This window comes from Siphateles boraxobius, unplaced genomic scaffold (genome assembly GCF_051911475.1).
Source record: "Siphateles boraxobius isolate OS27281-9 unplaced genomic scaffold, OSU_SipBor_1 66, whole genome shotgun sequence".
NCBI classification, from domain to species: Eukaryota; Metazoa; Chordata; class Actinopteri; order Cypriniformes; family Leuciscidae; genus Siphateles; species Siphateles boraxobius.
Genome location: NW_027509193.1, coordinates 2,688,591 through 2,708,070, shown reverse-complemented (window position 1 = coordinate 2,708,070; position 19,480 = coordinate 2,688,591). Strand labels below are relative to the sequence as shown.

At 36.7% G+C, this 19,480-nt stretch overlaps 1 protein-coding gene across 3 annotated transcripts; it reads left to right on the top strand.

Moving 5' to 3' along the window:
* The first annotated feature begins 1,943 nt into the window (after positions 1–1,943).
* aimp2 (aminoacyl tRNA synthetase complex interacting multifunctional protein 2) lies at positions 1,944–8,915 on the top strand. Of its 3 annotated transcripts, none has more exons than XM_077211641.1 (4): positions 1,944–2,221; positions 3,678–3,884; positions 5,345–5,579; positions 8,256–8,915. In XM_077211641.1, the coding sequence occupies exons 1-4, from the start codon at positions 2,099–2,101 to the stop codon at positions 8,642–8,644; spliced, it is 954 nt and encodes a 317-aa protein (XP_077067756.1). In that variant the 5' UTR covers positions 1,944–2,098; the 3' UTR covers positions 8,645–8,915. The 3 variants fall into 3 exon arrangements, with proteins under 3 accessions (XP_077067756.1, XP_077067757.1, XP_077067758.1); XM_077211642.1 differs by having other exon boundaries at positions 1,950–2,113; XM_077211643.1 differs by lacking the exon at positions 1,944–2,221 and adding an exon at positions 2,384–2,558.
* The last annotated feature ends 10,565 nt before the right edge of the window (positions 8,916–19,480 follow it).

Below are 19,480 nucleotides of genomic sequence, written 5' to 3'. Positions count from 1 at the left end.
TTCATAGTGCTTACATCCTGATTGAAGTGTTAACAATTAACCATTGAGGTGTTTGGCCAGGTGGCGCATGTATTGGCCAATTAGCTCATGTAGTGTCATTTTGAATGGCAGTGTATTGAATTGCCAAATGTGACTTTATGTCAGATTGTTGTGTCTTGTGCAGAGAACCGTGTTAAAAAGTGCCATTTTGAATTGCAAAATGTGTGTAAAGCTGAAAATGTGTTTAGACTTTTGGAAACTTGAGAAGAGGTGTTGCTCTCTGTGTGTCAGTTTAAATAATTGTGCTGTGCATATGTCATTTTAGTGTGTTAGCAATTGGAAAAAACTGTAATGTCAATATGCTGCTCTGAATTTCCCCTCCGGTCTCATATATGTTGTAGCCTGTTGCCCTCTGCTGGACACTGACCAGACAGTTGATGGACCACATTGACTTCTGCAGTATTGGGGGGAAAATATACTGTGAAAGTCAATGGAGCCCATCAACAGTTTGGTCACTGACAATCTTCAAAATATCTTCTTTTGTGTTCAGCAGAAAAAAGAAACTCATACAGGTTTTGAACAAGTTGAGGGTGAGTAAATGATGATTTTTGGGAGAACTATGCCTAATCCAATATACAGTGATACATTTAAATATAACTATATATAATGTAATCTAAAGTTATACAATATAATATAATATAACATTATATAATATAATGTAATGTAATATATTATAATAAATTATAATATCATATAATAAAGATATATAATATAATGTAATGTAATATAATATAATAAATTATAATATCATATAATAAAGTTATATAATATAATGTAATGTAACATTATAAAATATAATATAATGTAATGTAATGTAATAAAAAGTTATATAATATAATATAACATTATATAATATAATGTAATATAATATAATACAATGTATTTTAATGTAATGTAATATAAAGTTATATAATATAATATAATGTAAAGTAATGTAATGTTATGTATTATAATATAATATAACATTATATAATATAATATAATGTAATAAAATATAACATTATACAATATAATATAAAATTATATAATATGATATAATCTAATATAATGTAATGTAATGTAATGTAATATAACATAATGTAATGTAATATAATATAATGTAATGTAATGTAATGTAATGTAACATAATATAATATAATGTAATGTAATGTAATATAAAGTTAGACAATATAATATAATATAAAATTATATAATATGATATAATCTAATATAATGTAATGTAATGTAATATAACATAATGTAATGTAATATAATATAATGTAATGTAATGTAATGTAATGTAACATAATATAATATAATGTAATGTAATGTAATATAAAGTTAGACAATATAATATAATATAACATTATATAATATAATGTAATGTAAAGTAATGTAATGCTATGTATTATAATATTAATGTAATATAATGTAATGTAATATAATATAATATAACATTATATAATATAATGTGATATAATATAATACAATGTCATTTAATGTAATGTAATATAAAGTTATATAATATAATGTAATGTAATATAATATAACATAATATAATATAATATAATGTAATGTAATGTAATATAATAAATTATAATATAAAATAATTTAATTTAAAGTTGTATTATATAATATAATATAAAGTAATGTAATTTTATGTATTATAATATAAAATAACATTACATAATGTAATGTAATGTAATGTGATGTAATCTAATATAATAAATTATAATATAATATAGTTTCATATTTTGTCTATAAAGAAGTCAAATTTTACACAATTTCAAAATCAGCCAGTTCTGAATTAAATAAAGCAAGTTTTTGCCAAAGACTTCTGATATCTAACAATTTTAAGAAATCCTTAAACAATAGGTTTTCATCGATTTCAGCCTCTGTCGTCACCGCGCGCGACCTGGCCACGTGCTTTCACTCTCATCGGAAATGACGTACGAAGGCCTCTTCTCTCTACTCGGCTACTGTTAGCTGGCTGCTAGACGGACAAACCCCGTCAAAAAACAAACATATCTGGATCCCGTGCTTTTATTTTGGCACTGGAGTGCGTTGGTCACCCGTCATCATGCCCATGTACCAGGTAAAGCCCGTCAGTCCCGGTGACATAAAGATTGATTTGCCAACGTGCATGTACAAGTTACCGAATATCCACGCGCAGGGAATGAACTGCAGCGAGCACGCGCTTCAGGTAATCACATTAACGATTAATTCACCATTCAGATGCCACACACCAGCACTAAATTATGAAAATGCGTATGATAAACAGTATATCTGTTGCATTAGGCAGACAGACTGATATTGCAACTCCCAGTATCATTATGTCTGATGATGTAATACACATTGTATGCAGATGATTGACAGCTGCAGTGTTTTTTGCTCTGCAATGAGAGGTTGGCCCTCCAAATGATATCTTCCTGAAATGACACTCTCAGTTTAATACACTACTGCTTACCAGCAACTAACAACACCACACTGAGACTCTTAGGAAGGAGATGGATCATACTAGACAAAATGATGATGAAATGGTAAATTGATCTAGCTATATAAGTTACACTACCAGTCAAAAGTTTTGGATCGGTAAGATTTTTAATGTTTTTTAAAAGAAGTCTCTTCTGTTCACCAAGGCTGCATTTATTTGATTTAAAAACATCAACAACAGTATTGTTTCTATATGAAAAAAACAGCTGCTTTCTATATGAATATATCGTTAAATGTAATGTATTTCTGTGATCAAAGCTGAATGTTCAGCTTCATTACTCCAGTCTTCAGTGTCACATGATCCTTCAGAAATCATTCTAATATGATTATTTGATGCTCAAGAAATATTTCTGATGATTATTATTGTGTAAAACAGATATTTACATTTTTATCTCAGGATTCTTTGGTGAATAGAAAGTTCAAAAGAACAGCATTTAGGCTATCTAAAACCGAAAGCTTTTCTAACATTAAACATTACTGTTCAAAAGTATGGGTTCAGTAAGATTTTTTATTTTATTTCTTGGGGGAAATAAATAAAAGAAATCCATAATTTTATTCATCAAGGATGAATTAAATTGATCAAAAGTTACAGTAAAGATGTTACAAAAGATTATATTTCAAATAAATGCTGTTCTTTTGAACTTTCTATTTATCAAAGAATCCTGAAAAAAAATTGCACACAACTGTTTTACAACATTTTATATTGTTTTTTGAGCATCAAATCCACTTATTAGAATGATTTCTGAAGGATCATGTGACGCTGAAAACTTCATCTTTTGATCACAGGAATAAATTATATTTTACAATATATTAAAACAGAAAACAGCCATTTTAAATTGTCATTTTTTTTTGTTGGTATTTTAATCAAATAAATGCAACCTTGGTAAGCAGAAGAGACTTCTAAAAACATTAAAAATCTGACCAATCCAAAACTTTTGACTGGTGGTGTATATATATTAGGATCCACTTACAGCCAAATGTTGTTTTGGAGTGTGTAATAGTACGTTTGAGAGGGAATCCATGCAGTTGCATGTAAACCGTCTCTTCTCGTGTGTGTGTGTGTGTGTGTGTGTGTGTGTGTGTGTGTGTGTGTGTGTGTGTGTGTGTGTGTGTGTGTGTGTGTGTGTGTGTGTGTGTGTGTGTGTGTGTGTGTGTGTGTGTTTCAGAACGGGGAGGTGGATCCGGCTGTGAAGGCGCTGGAGGACCGTCAGGATGAAGTCCTGAGAAGACTGTATGAGCTCAAGGCGATGGTGGACGGGCTCACGAAGACCGTGACCACTCCTGATGCGGACCTGGACGCCACCACACTCTCTCACACACCTGTCGAATCTGTGTTCAGAGGAACCGCTGATCTAGACTCCCTCCTGGGCAAGGTCAGCCTCGCATGCGCCATTAGGCATTTTACATTATTTACCTTAAAGGGATAGTGCACCCAAAAAGGAAAATTAGCCCATGATTTACTCACCCTCAAGCCATCTTAGCTGTGTATGACACTCTTCTTTCAGACGAATACAATCAGAGTTATATAAAAAAATGTCCTGGCTCTTCCCAGCTTTATAATGGCAGTGAATGGCCGTTTACTTTTTCAAGTCCATAAAAGTGCATCTCTCCATCATAAAAGTGCATCTCTCCATCATAAAAGTGCATCTCTCCATCATAAAAGTTCTCCACAGGCTCTGGGGGGATAATAAAGGCCTTCTGAAGCAAAGCGATGCTTTCTTATTGAAAAATATCCATATTTAAAACTTTATCGACTAAAATAACTAGCTTCCGGCATTATTAATGAGCTAATTTTCATTTTTGGGTGAACTATCCCTTTAAGTTACAGTTGGATGGTTCAAATTCAGATGTTTTCCTCGAGCATGCTTAAACATGCTGGTCTAAACATGTCAATCCAGTTAAAACCGGTTGTTTGTTTACTGCAACTGTATTGAAATGTGGGATTGACTCTGAAATTGTGATGTTTTAAAGGAATAGTTCACCCAATAAATGAAAATACTGTCAGAAAGTTGTTTCAAACCTGTACGAATTTCTTTCTTCTAATGAACACAAAGGAAGATATTTTGAAGATTATCAAATGTCGAAAATACTATGGGAGTCAATTTGGGTTATCGACATCCTTCAAAATATCTTCCTTTGTGTTCAACAGAAGAAAGATATTCATACAGGTTTGAAAAATCTTGAGTGCGAGTAAACGACGACAGAATTTACATTTTTAAGTGAACTATTCCTCTAAATGCAGTTACGATGACCTCTATAATTCAAGTTGTGAGGGCAAAAAAAAATCTTGTTATGAGTTTAAAAAAAAAAATATTTGTCACTATAGCACAGCCCTAACTGAGAAGTATTTTATCTCGATTGATTTTTATTTGAATTTGAATGCTTGTAATATGGAAGATTGTTTCTGACATGAATAAAAAACATTATAAAAGAAAAAAAAAATTTTCTCCCACAATTGCAAACTAAAATCTCACAATTGTATCATACAACAAAAAAAAAATTTGCAAAGGATTTCCATTTCAAATAAATGCAGAATTTTTTAACTTTATTCACGGGTTTCCACAAAGCTATGAAGCCGCACAACTGTTTTAAAAAACTGATAATAAACAGAAATGTTTCTTTATAATCAAATCATCACATCTGAAGGATCATGTGACACTGGAGAAATGCTCAAAATAAAAAGAATAAAAAATGTCAGAATTGTGAGATTATTGTTACAATCTTCCGCTGTGAACCAAAGCATGAGATTCATAACAAATGAGTGATACATTTAGTGTCAGTTTGAAATATTCACATTTCATGCTGAATTGACCCGTTCCTCATTGTCCTCCAGGACCTGGGCGCACTGAGGGACATCGTGATCAACGCCCACCCTGCCCGTCCTCCTCTGTCGCTTCTGGTGCTTCACGGTCTGCTGTGCCAGCGGTACCAGGTGCTGTCCAGTGTGCATGTGCACTCCTCTGTGCCCGGCGTGCCCCCGCCGCTCATGTCCTGCCTGGGCCCGCGACACACAGACAGCTACGCACGCCAGCGCTTTCAGCTGGGCTTCACTCTCATATGGAAAGACGGTGAGAGGGTACACGAGAGAGCAGAGTGTGTCTTAAACTGAGGTTTATCAGAGCGTGTTTTCCCGGAGGGCCGCTGTGCTTTCTAGGAATCATGGTTCTCTTGGATAAACAGAGTGCAACTGATCTGAACTGATCATGCCAAACGCTAGGAATTAGTGCTGCACGATTAATCACATCGCAATCGCGATGTCAAGCCTATGCGATTATGTGACACAAAATGCTGCGATTTTATATGAAATAAACAAATTAGGGCTGTTAACGCAGACTGTGACTCACAGAAAGAAGTATCATGCACATACACAGACCGCACGCCATAATACAGTTCTCTTTCGCGCTTGAACGAACAATAACACACACAATTATGCCAAAATTGGAACATGTTTTGTCAAGTATCTTCGTAACATAAGAGCAGTCTTATGATGAACGTAAAGAGTTGTGAGAGAATGAGGCGAGTGTGAGATGCTGCTCTTAAAGGGCCAGCAGCCAATAAAGCTTTCTGTCAGTAAAGTTAATCAAAGAACAAAAGGAACAGAGAAAACACTCACTGCTCTTGACTAAAGAACTTTTGTGGCTTTAATAAGGATTAGTCTATATATCATTTATGCAGCGCAGACTGTTTGATAACTGTATTCGTCCGTTTCACATGACGTCACTGTAGCTTTACGCCGCCATCTTGACGACCGACGATCTCAGTAATGCCTGCAACATGTTGTGCAGTCGGCTGCAACAACAGCCGAAGGAGGAATGCCGAACTGCCGAACCATAGACCCCTAACATTACAGCGTGCGAGTAATGAATTGTGCTCTGTTTCGTGTCTGAATGGACAAATACACACAACATTATGCTTAAATGTCCGTTTTGGAGAGTATTCATGTAAAATATGTGGGTCATGTCTTAAACAGAGTTGTCATCCAGTCTCGTTGGTAGAGAGAGAGAGAGAGAGAGAGAGAGAGAGAGAGAGAGAGAGAGAGAGAGAGAGACGAGGAGAACAAAGCATGCAAATGGAAATTATCGCGGCCGGAAAAATTATCAAGCTCACTTTTTTTTTATCGTGCGATTAATTCATTTATTGACTATCGCGACAGGCCTAATCCAGATTAATGACAGCTAGCCGTTAGCCGTGGCTAACAGCTGGCAAGCTACCAACTAGCTAACAACTCGCTACCTAGTCAGAGCAAACTACCACCAAAAGCATACATTTGAATTTTTTTTTATAATACCAACATTTCCCATAATTAAATATAAATCCTTGGTGGCCAGGTGCCGCACTTTTACGTCTTTTACCCATCCAGCGACAGCTGATACGCGTCTCTTGAAAGCCTTCAAGCGATCCATGGGGAGGGCTTATGCACAAGATAAATATATATATATATATATCTATCATGGAAGGCAAATTGGGGCAAGTCTGGGGCAGATAATAAAGGACAAAAGAAAACTGGGGGTAAGAAATAAGGATCGGAACCTAAAATTAAAATTGTATCCATGTATCTCTGTCTTTCTCATTTAAATGGGCAGTTTGGTTGGCCACCAGTTGAGATTGGTCGTCAATATGGGGGCGTTCTATTTCTACTGACGTACGTGGCATCTATGAATATGTCCTACCTGCAGTGTTGTGCCTGAACGCGTTCGTTGAACGATAGTTCATGAACTCGTTCATGTTTTGGGCGAACGTGAACTGAACGTACTACTGTATTACTGCCTGATGAACGTTACTGTGAACTCGTTCATTCTGGTGTCTTTGAACGGCGCGCTCTCGCAGTTTAACTTCGTTCAATAGAGTGCCAGATTTCTATAGAGCCTTCCAGGCGAAAACCCGGATAAAACACACCGCAAACAGGCCTTAATATGTAGCGGAAAAAACACCCAATCTGGCAACACCAGCCACCAGCGTCGCACCGTCGCATGCGTCATCAACACAAAAAGCAGCAAGAGTATGATCATTTAAACGAGTTTTATGATAAGGTCGGTGAGGATGGGAACAACGTTACATTTCTGTGCAAACTTTGCCCGCCGATAAAATAATTGCTGTCTGTGGTTCTGTATGGGCTGTGGCAATCATTTTGAAAAATAATAGCTCGCAGTAACATATGGAAAAAAAAAGAACTATGAAGTAGTTAAAAATTTTAAAGTATGAACTATGAACTGAACTAGTTCATTTTAAAATTTGTGAACTGAACTTTGAACTAGTCATGTAGAAAGTGAACTTTCCCCACACGGCCTACCTGTTAGACAGGAGGAGCACAGGTAAATATGACATTTATTATGGGTTTATGTGAGGATTGTTTGAAGTTCAATATTGGACGGCTATAATTAATGTTTGGGGGGGGGGGGGGGGGGGGGGGGCATTTTTATCTTGACATCAGTGGCTTATTCATTATCATTATAGGTGTTATCAACCATTTTAGTTGTTGTTGCTAGTTTGAGTTGAGAAATACACATTTCAGAATTATCACTAATCTGTGTGTGCATTTTGCTTTAGAACCCAGCAAGTTGACTCATGAAACCATTTGTTTATTATATCGCAATCGCAATATTGACCTCAATAATCGCAATATGATATTTTCCCCAAATCGTGCAGCCCTACTAGGAATGAGGTCACAACCAATAAGCTTGCAAAGAAAGCAAAATGTATTTGCAGTATTTCGTTAATCGTTGTGTGGTCTCGTCTGGTTGCAGTGTCGAAGCTGGAGATGAAGTTCAGCACACAGAACATGTGCCCGATCGAGGGGGAGGCCAACGTGGCGCGCTTCCTCTTCCGTCTTTTGGGCTCCGACCCCCAGGACCCGGTCTCCGCCACGCGGATGGACAACTGGATCGACACGGCGGTTTTCCAGCTGGCCGAGGGGGGCAATAAGGAACGGGCGGCCATGCTGAGGTCACTAAACGGGGCTCTGGGACGTTCTCCGTGGCTTCTGGGCGAGGGATTCTCCCTGGCCGACGTGGTGTGCGCCTGTTGCGTCCTGCAGGCAAGTGAGAGCAGCTCGGCTCCTGCAAACGTGCAGCGCTGGCTCAAGTCCTGCCAGAACCTGGGCCACTTCCACTGCGTGTATCCGTTACTGCAGTGAGCAAAAGCTGTGAGATCAGTGCAGGTCAAAAACAGGAACGCCACCGTCAACCGTGTAATTAAAAAGGGAAGTGCAATGTGACATCATCAATAACCAAACGTAAACCCGTTCTGCCAACGAACACTGAGCGTGGTGATGATGTCATGTTGATGTTGGTTTAAGTGGAGTGGATCTGGAACTGATCCCAGGCCAGGTCAAACACTCAGAGAGAGGGCTTTACTGTAAAACACAACTCCCTCCCGCCTTGTGCCTAATAAAATGCTGTACTAGACGATGTTGTGTGTTTCTGTTGCGTATTATATGGGGTGTTAAAGGGAGTGTTTGAAATGGCAGCTCGCGGACCTGCAGGTATGTGATCTTTTTCATCAAACCTGTTAAACCTTTTCACTATGAGTCACGGATTTTCATAATACAGGCGTATGTAAAGAAGAACGATTGCTGTCATGTTTCTGAATATTAGACCAGAGGATGGCAGTTTTATTTTTTTTTCTATTTATGGTGTTCTTTATAAAGCAAAATACACTCATTGGGCTCAGCAAGATAAAAAAAAAAAGATAAAAAAATGTTTCTCGAGCATCAAATAATCATATTAGAATGATTTCTGTAGGATCATGTGACACTGACGACTGGAGTAATGATGCTGAAAATTCAGCACAGGAATTAAATACATTTCATAATATATTCAAATGCAAAACAGTTATTTAAAATTGTAATACTTCACAAAATTTTATATTTTACAATATAATACCTCAACTTTTGCATGATCGTGTTGCTTTCAGATGTTGTAACCTCAATGGACAAAGCAAAATAAGTGTAAAAAGAACTAGATTTATATATAAGGTATTTGATTTACTACAACTAAAATAGCCAAATCAAAGAGCCTGCAATACTTCATGTAACCTGCGGATGGCAGCTCAACTCAATCCACTGAAGTCCGTTTCCCTTTAGGCAAAATAATTGTAATTTCACAGCTCTCAGATCTTTCCTCCGTTCACAGACGAAAGAGTTCACACATTATACAGATCAAATCACACTTTATCAAGGCGAAAGGTTTAAAAATATGGTTTAAGTTATGATTGTGCTCCTGAATCGACATCTCTACATACAGGAACACATATTTTCCTCCAAAATCAAAGTGAAACAGGTTGTTAAGAATATTTATGAAATCCCTACGCGGGCCATTCCACCGAATGGGTGACATTTGCTTGTTGTAACTCTTCAAAATTAAACTTTATTTTTTATATTTTTTTCAACACTGAATCTAAAACTACACATATTTCACTATTCAAAATGTGTATTGGTCAATCTCAGGCAACTTTATTTAATTTTTTTACAAGGTTTCTAAGCAGAAGATGGACGCATGTTTTCTCAGTTCTGTTACCGAAACTCATGTGCCATTTAAAAAGCATGTCAAATAATTCCTTTGTTTTCCCCTCAAGAAAGTGTAATAAATGTTTGGTTATATGTTTAAATAATTGATATTTGTGACGACAAAAAAAATCACTATATATTAAGGCAAGGTGTATTTTAATAAAAAACACAAAGCCATTTTTTTCATTTTAAAGAAGACCGAACCCTCAAGTTTATATATATTTTTTAATAATTTAATTTATTAAACAATTGTATAAATGATGGACCAAACAAAACTGATAAAAACAGTGGTTTAACTTTATTTTATTTTTTGAGAAAAAGAAAAAAATAGTAACAGGAATGAACATTAGGTAACAGGAATGAGTGTCCAAATGTGTGTGTATGAGAGAGTGTCTACATTTCTGTGTTGAAGTGATGTACTGTGCTAGTAGTACTTCACAGAGAAGGAGGTGGAAAGAGAAAGGAGGAGGGAGAGAAGAAGAGAGGGAGGGAGAAGGAGGGAAGTTAAGACAAAAAAGGGGGAAAAGAGCAGGTTGCGGGTGTGTTTCGCTCCTTCCATTGCAATATGCCATAGGTGTGTGTTTCTGGCACCTGCGGGTTTTCTCCATCTTCTACAAAATATAAGAAAGACAAAGACAAAACGTTTAAGTCACCTCGTGGTGGGCTGGCTTCCTGGAAGTATGTTTTTCACATTGTAAAACTAATGCTCATGTCTACAATATAAGTAATTGCAACCTTAAAACTCATAATTCAGGTGAATAGCATTATATCAACTAATATTTACAGTATTAAATCAACAAAACAGAGTGACTCTACTCACTCCTGTTACTTTAACTCACTCCTGTTATTTTTCATATAAGTAACAGGATTGAGTTTTTAAGCAAAAAGTTATCAAATACATGGCATATGGTCACATAGCATACATGCTAATAGCATGAGGACACTGAGCAATTTCTAGTGACTTACCAAAAGTTAATAATTTTAATATATACATGAAATCTAGGGTAACAGGACTGGGTGAAAACCCCGGGACACGACTAAAATGTGTATTTCATCTAAAATATTTTTTTCTCATGAAAAAAAAAAAACATTTTACAGCATAGATTGGATATAAAGTCACGCAACAATGCAAAAAAAAAATTAAGATTTCTGAAGTATTTTAATAATCATATTTCATGTTAAAGTTTAGAGATAGAGAGTGGGGACATGCAGAAAATGCTATTTTTTGTGTTCTATGTAGTTTTTATTAATGTTTTTAATTGTACATTTTAAATTTGTTGTTAGCATAACGTGCAGGACATTTTGCTTAATAATAAAATGTATTTTAGAGTTAATTTTCATGCAATTTTATACATATAATGTCCTGGGGAGAGGAATGTCACCCTTTCGGTGTAATGGCTCAAGCACAATATACACACATATATACACTGCATGGTTTAGGTTGATATGAATGTTGATCCTGGAACTTGTCCAGTAGTTATACAGTATGACACTGACCTTTACAGCAGATAATAAAAATAAAAATAAAACGTTAAAAAGTATTTTCTCCATATAGACCTTTTACATTTAGTTTAAAATCCCGTTTCCCCTGAAAGTCGGCATGAAACGGAAGTTACGATAGTCTTTTCTTCCCTATTGTGACGTGTATCCGAGTGAAACGGCTTCTCGAACACATAAATGTAGGGCGTGGCTTGATTTTGTTCACGTGGATTTGATTGGATGGTTGGATGAAGGTGGTTTGCTATTGGTGGATCTCATGTGAGTGACAGGTTGCCCCGCCCTCGCGCCAGTAAACAGAAGAGAAGAGATGAGCTGCAAGAGGGAGGGGAAGTTCATGGTGATTTTAATATAGGAATATTTGTTTCTTTGTCGTTTAGGCTACAAGCTAAAGAGGTTAAAGATTCCAGGATATTATACCAGCCTAGAGTCAATGGATCTGAACATCAAATTTCTTTCATGTTAATGAGAAAATTACCTACAGTAGCTTTAGGGAAACACTTTGTAAGGGTATGTTCTTTCTTCCTTTCTTTCTTTCTTTCTTCCTTTCTTTCTTTCTAACAAAAATAAAATATAAAAAAAGTGTTATAAGCAATAATTGCAATATGTCCGAAAAGGAGTGGAATGAAGCAGTCTATTCTATTCTAGGAGTGGAATGAAGCAGTCTATATTCTGTTCTGTTCTGTTCTGTTCTATTCTATTCTATTATGTTCTGTTCTATTCTATTCTGTTCTATTCTATTCTATTTTCCCCATATTCTTCTCTATGTCCGAGTTATTACTGCCCAGCACGCTTTTATTCACAGGATAGCTGTTGTGGAATATGAATATGATGCATTCATGTCTGCAGGCAGGAGTTAAACAAACCTGACGTCTCGATTAGACTAACAGCACTCTACTCGTCTATGATGTTACTCTAGACTCTAGAGCTTCAACCAACATCGTTTAAGTCATGCATTTCATAAGATTAGAGAAATATCTGATTTTGGGGCTTGGGGAAACGGATATATCTGTTTCTGGCATTTCATTGGTCAATACAGTGTTCCAGTTGTTATTACATGATATCATAAAAGCTACACACTAAACACCTGTTCAGCATATTTCCAAATATTTATTTTTGGCTTTCGGGAAATTTTTCGAGATTGATGGTAAAGAGAATGTTTCCTTAATGTTCTCTAAACTTCCAAATTCTGCAACCATTTTGCAACTTTACATGAAAAATCAGCCTACAAGCCATATCTTTTTTGATCCATTGTTTAAATAATCATTCAAATAACCTTCATAATATAGATGATTAGGCCTACATGAATACAAGTAAGCTTTTTTGTAACATGTATGTATATAAAATTGTAAACACAATATAACATAATCTCGATTTTACATTTCTTTTACTGATCAGCATCGTAACACAACATTATTAGATTAGATTTCACTTTGTCCTTGTGCAGAGTACAGTATAAAGCCAATGAAATATATTTTTGTTGCATAGCAACGTTCTGTATATTGTCAGGGACTGTAATCCACTTTTGAAAAAAAGTGCATAAAAATAACATTTCGATGAAAATGTTTGTCCTAAAATATGTTAATATTTAGCCTAATACAGTGGATACAAAAGTATTTGAGCTCGTTTTGGACACTCATTGAATTAGATAACATTTTGTTGTGTAATGCAGTGACGTTCAATAAATGTGCCTTAGATATCCAAACAGTTTTTGAGGGCACTGTATATTTGATGTAGCCTATTACACTGCTGTTCAAAAGTTTGAGATTAAAGGTGCGTTTACACGACAACGATGTAGGCTACCTAAAAACGCATTTTTTGCACACAGACGACAACGTTGTCAAGTGAACCCTTTTGGATCCGCGAAAACGATTAAAAACGCTGTATTATTCAGCAGGTGACGATGTCACAAAGAAACACCACGCGCCTATAGACTGAACACGTGATACACATGATCGCGTTTTTGTCGTTTAAACGAAGATGATTACAGTATAGGTTTCAAAAACATGCCTTTTCAGGCCCCCAAAACACCGTTGTAGTGTAAATAAACGGCCAAAACGCTTAAAAGGGTAATTTTTCACAATATTACTGCTTTTAATTTTTTTTATTTTTTTTTTTATTTTTTTTATTAAGGGACAATGCACAATATATGTAGTGTACTTTACCAGATTTAGAAAAGCTAATTCCTATTTGCAGTCCCTGGGCAGGTGCCAATATCGTGTACCAAACCTCCCAACCATAATAAACACAACATCAATAATGCAAATACAAAAATAAACAAACTGTTGTTACAAGAATTTTACTGCATTCTCTGACACTCAGTGGTAAAGAATTCAAATAAATGCAAACTTGTTGAGCATGCGAGACATCTTTCAAAGACTTTAAAGATAATCTTGCGACCCCAAACATTTGAACAGTTGTGTACATCAGTATTTGTAACAGCAAACATAATGTAAAAGGCTACCTGTCAGTTCTAACCTTCATACACAGTCAAGGTGAAATATGCACAGAAGCTTCTTTCAGAAAACAGTGCTGTGTAAAGGTCAGAGAGTCGACCAGCTTGTCAGATCTTCTTCTCTCAGAGCATCATGCTCAACCTGCAGTTTTAATTGGTGTTAACATCACATTTCCAGGCTTGTTTCTCACCCACCGCACTTCGGTTACCACAGTCGCATGCTGGCAACATAATCTCAAGTGTTTTCATTTACACGGCATACATCAATATATATAGCTGTGAAGACACGTGGGGTTTGTCTGTGGCTTTGCTGTTCAGGCAATGACTTTGCAGAAGAGTTTGTTTTGTCACTCCTCTATTCATTTAAATGATTATTTAAAATCACCCCTATTCAACTACAAAGTATAACTCATACCACACCGTTTGTTATACACATGAATGATAGCTCAAATGTTGAGTTCTACTCATTTTGAATAGAAGTGTGCTATTGCTTTTCTAAGTGATCACACAACCAAAATATTTGGTTACACTTTATTTCAATAGTCCAGGTGAGACATTCTACTAACTAAAAGTAACTTTGTCAATTAGCAGTCATTGGAGAATGGGTAGAAGGTTAGGTTAAGGTTAGGTGTTAGAATGTCTAAAGTGGACAATCGAAATAAAGTGTTAGCACATATTCCCGTAGACTTACATGTGTGTCATATCTAGAAAAAAGAAGAGCATAGAGACTTGGGGTTGGGTTTTTTTGTTGTTGATTTGGGCCAGTGAGCAATCGCTTAGCAACCACTGAACACCTTAGCAACTGCATATCAACTTGCTAAAATGCACCACCCCTTAGCATCACCTTTACAAAAGAACCCTCTTGTTAACGCTCAATTAAAGTGAAAGCACACTTTTGATGGACAAAATAAAATTGATTACACACAAAAACTGCACAGAATGCACAGAATAAGCATGTCAAGTAAGTTTTAACAAGATTTCCATTACACAAGAGTAGATGTTAAAACTTCATGCTGATTTGTACTCGGCTTTCGCCAAGATAAGCACCAACTAAGACGTAGCATGGCGGCCTGTACACAGCCCGCCAGACTCTTTCCGTCTCAACCACAGCCAGTTGCTGCTCCTTTCTGCTGCTTCAGATAAGTTCTTTACTGTGCGACGCAACTCTTGGCCACTGAATCCGATGTCTCTGAGGAACTGGGTTGTAGAGTGTGCCACAAATCCTCGACAACCCACTTCCACTGGATAAACCCGGACTCTCCATCCTCGCTGTTCTGCTTCAGTGGCCAGATGAGCATACCGCAGTTTCTTCCTCTCATATGCCTCATCTACCGCATCCTCCCATGGCTCTGTTAACTCTATCAGTTGAACAATGCATGCTGATCCAGACCACAAAACAATATCTGGTCGTAGGTTAGAGGTGGCAATCCCAGGTGGAAAAATAAGCCGTTGATCAAGATCAGGCAGCATCTTCCAGTCCCTAGCAGCTTCCAGTTGTCCTGAGCGAGAATTGGTGTTAGCACCTTTTCTTGGTGGTTGCTCGCCTGGGCGGAGGAATATTGTCTTCTGTGTGTAATGTTTTGCTAGAACAGGCGGCAACTTATTGGTCATGTTACGCTTGCCTTCCTATGCTAAAGCCAAACATCGCAATACTTGGTCATGGCGCCAAGTAAACCGACCTTGGCTAAGAGCCACCTTATATCCTGTCAAAAAGTGACCTGTCCTTTGTGATGAACACAAAGAACAAGAGGGATCCTCTCCTACCCAGAGGTTTAGGTTCTGCGGTGATGGGAGAACATCATATGTTGACCTGATAAGGAAACTGATCCTACTCTCTTCCATTGACCAAAGGTCTTGCCAGCCCATTTTGCGTTGTTCCACACTCTCCCATCTCATCCACTCTCCCTGCTTGGCCTGGGAAATGGCCTTTATACATCTCATCCTCTCATCCTGCTTTCGCACCTCGTTGACTACGAGCTTCCTCCTTTGACCTGGGGCTGCCTCGTGTCATTTAGGAGGAGCTAAACTGAGCCCAAAACCCCCTCTTCCATGCTGTACCTGTCCCACGATATCCCCAATTTGAAGGTCAGCCTTTGCCTCTTCCACAGATTACTTTGCTGACCACTTTCTACCAGTTTTTACCACAGGTGCTGCCACCCTTACACATTTGTCGTGTGACTCTGCTAAAGTCATTTCCAGTCTGACCTTGGCGCACTTAAACTCCTCAGTTAAAGCAGAGACTGGCAGCTGCAATACTCCTTTACTATAAAGTCCCACTCTGCTGAGGCAGCGTGGAACTCCCAACCATTTCCTGATGTATGAACTTATTAAGGCTTCCAGCTTATCCACTGTGGTCAAAGAAACCTCGTACACAGTCAGTGGCCACAGCAACCTCGGCAACTGGAGAACTGGAGTAGGCAAAAAAGAAAGAAAACGAAGACTCAAAAATATAGAAGATTTAGGCTACCCATTTAAACTTGTTTTTAATTATTCAGTTTGGGTGAAAGTATTATGTATTATAAATTTAAAAAAAAAAAAAACGTAAAATAGCCAGAAAATATTATATATAAACTTTATTTTAGTTTATGTAGAATTCACAGACAGCTACATAGGCTAGCACAACCCAAATCAAACCCAAGTGAGCGTTTGTGTGTTTTTATTTTTTATCCGTGGAGTTTGCAGTCTTGTAAACACATCGAAAGTATGACTGAAACGACGAGCACGGAGCTGTTTTCTTGGTTGTTTTGTTGTTTACCATTATATGCGAATGTTGTAGGCCTACACCTACCCATAACACACTTTCAAGACTATAAATTTTATAAATGACCCACTTCTAAAAACAAAGTTGTCTTTGTAAAGAATTGCTCTGCCCTGCAGCTGCAGTGACGATGTAGTTACACTGACGCGCTCCCCAAGCGCCGGTATTCTATTCTACATCCATATTCTATTCTATTCTACATCCATATTCAACGCTATCTCACGACCAATTCGTACGAATTTGTACGAGTGATTAAAAAGTGGCTAATTCGTATGAATTTGTATGACCAGGGGTAGGTCATTCATACAAATTCATACGAATTAGCTATTCTATTCTATTACATTATATGATATATTCTAGATATTGATTAGACAGTGAAATTATTCTAATCAATTAAAGTGATTTTACATCGAAGTGTAGAAAAACTCAATGGTAATCAGAAACATCATGTAAACCTATTTTTATTGTATTTTTCTCTCTCTCTTGAACAGAGTATGGGGAAGCAGCTAGCTGTGAATAGATCCTTTCCATTTGCTTCCTATTGATGAAGGCCTGTGTTCATCTTCTCGACCGACTCAATCAGCGTGTCTGCATTCAGCGTGCTCTGAGTGCTCACAGACACATTCTCCATTGATCCCCTGGGCTGATCACACACTCATCTGGGGGTCCTGCTCATTTTCTCCACCTCACCTATACTTATTAGACTATAAATAACAAAGATAGACTACAGCAATGTGTCTATATTCTGATGGGTTCCCTGAGAAACATTCATATTGCTAATGGATTTAATGGCTTCCATGTTCAATAGTGCAATTTTTGTGTAAAACGTGTTAAGCTAACAAACAACCAGGTGTTGACGTAATGTCTGTTTCCCAGGAGAGACTGATTAATTGTTTTGCTCTGAGGGTCTGGCTGGACTAGATTGAAGGAGAACAGATTTATAAGGTACTTGACGTAAACTCAGTAAACAATCGCTTTTTAATGTCTCCCAATAAGAATCTATTTGATTTCATCAGAGCATGTTGCTTTAACTGCTGGACAAATGTTATTATTGGTTTGCTTCTATGATGTTAAGCCACTAATCAAATAAGTACCCTAGTTCTACCAGGTTTTTTTTGTGTAACATGTACTATGTAATTCTTGGAAATACTTTAGAGAACCATGTAAATTGCGTGACTCATAAATATAGAACGCATTCAGTACCACGGTTTCTATCAAAGTACCATGGTATTACAATCTGAAGCCATCACTGCAATACTGGTTACAGTTTTAGTGGTGTAATCTGTAATAAGTAGCACATTTCAGAATTAATCAACCCAACACTGCATGTGTGAAAGCACTAGATATTTGTGGCACAACAGATATGATGTTTTTTTGTTTATTTATTTATTTTAAACACTATAGTTACTTTTCTAAACTGTACTGTACTATAGTAGCTATACTGAACCCATCCATCAATCCATTTTCCAAAATGCTTGTCTTATGCAGGGTCGTGGATGATGAAATCATTGGTATAAAAACTCCTTTGCCACACTCATTAAGATCAGGTAGGCCTAATACAATATATTATTATTAGCTAATGTTATTACTATAGTTGCATTTATAATAAATGCATTCAATAATTTCTTAAATGGAATCTTTGGCAAAGATTAGTTAATATTTATATAACTGGATCTCTCTCCTATTATACTATATTAATTCTATTATTTTCTATTCTATTCTATTCTATTCTATTCTATTCTATTCTATTCTATTCTATTCTATTCTCCATACATTTTCCAAACTGCCTGTCCTATGCAGGTTTGCAGGGATGCTGGAGCCCATTATACCATATCAATTATGTTCTGTTCTATTCTATTCTATTCTATTCTATTCTATTCTATTCTATTCTATTCTATTCTATTTTATTATTGTCACAGTCACCAGCCTAGTCACCACCTCCTTCACTACATTTCCCAGCATTCTCCTTGGCCCACACCTGCACCTCCTTCACAATCACCTGCACCTGTCAGCGATTAACTTCACAATAAAACCACTCACCTTGTGTTCCCTCATCGTCCAGTCTTGTTTATCCCGAGTGTGTGGAATGTTTGGATCCATACCTCCTGTGTCCTCTCCATCGATTCCTCCAGTGTTCATCCCCAGCATTCTATTCTATTTTATTCTATTCTATTCTGAGTGCTTCAGCCTGATCCGAGCCACATTCTCCATCGATCCACTGGGCTGATCACACACTCATACGGGAGTCCTGCTCATGTTCTCATTTTTATTTTCTATTTTATTCTATTCTATTCTATTCCATCATCTATGCATTTTCCAAATCGCCTGTAGGTTTGCAGGGATGCTGGAGCCTATTATACAATATTAATTCTATTATATTCTGTTCTATTGTATTCTATTGTCCATCAGTTTACCACAGTTGTCCATCAGTTGTCCTATGTAGGTTTGCAGGGATGCTAGAGCCTATTATACCATATATATTCTATTGTATTCTATTTTCCATCAATTTTCCAAACCGCCTGTCCTATGTAGGTTTGCAGGGATGTTAGAGCCTATTATACCATATATTCTATTGTATTCTATTCTATTTTCCATCAATTTTCCAAACCGTCTGTCCTATGTAGGTTTGCAGGGATGTTAGAGCATATTATACCATATATATTCTATTCTATTCTATTTTCCATCAATTTTCCAAACCGCCTGTCCTATGTTGGGATGCTGGAGCTTATTACCAAATTATTCTAATATTCTATTC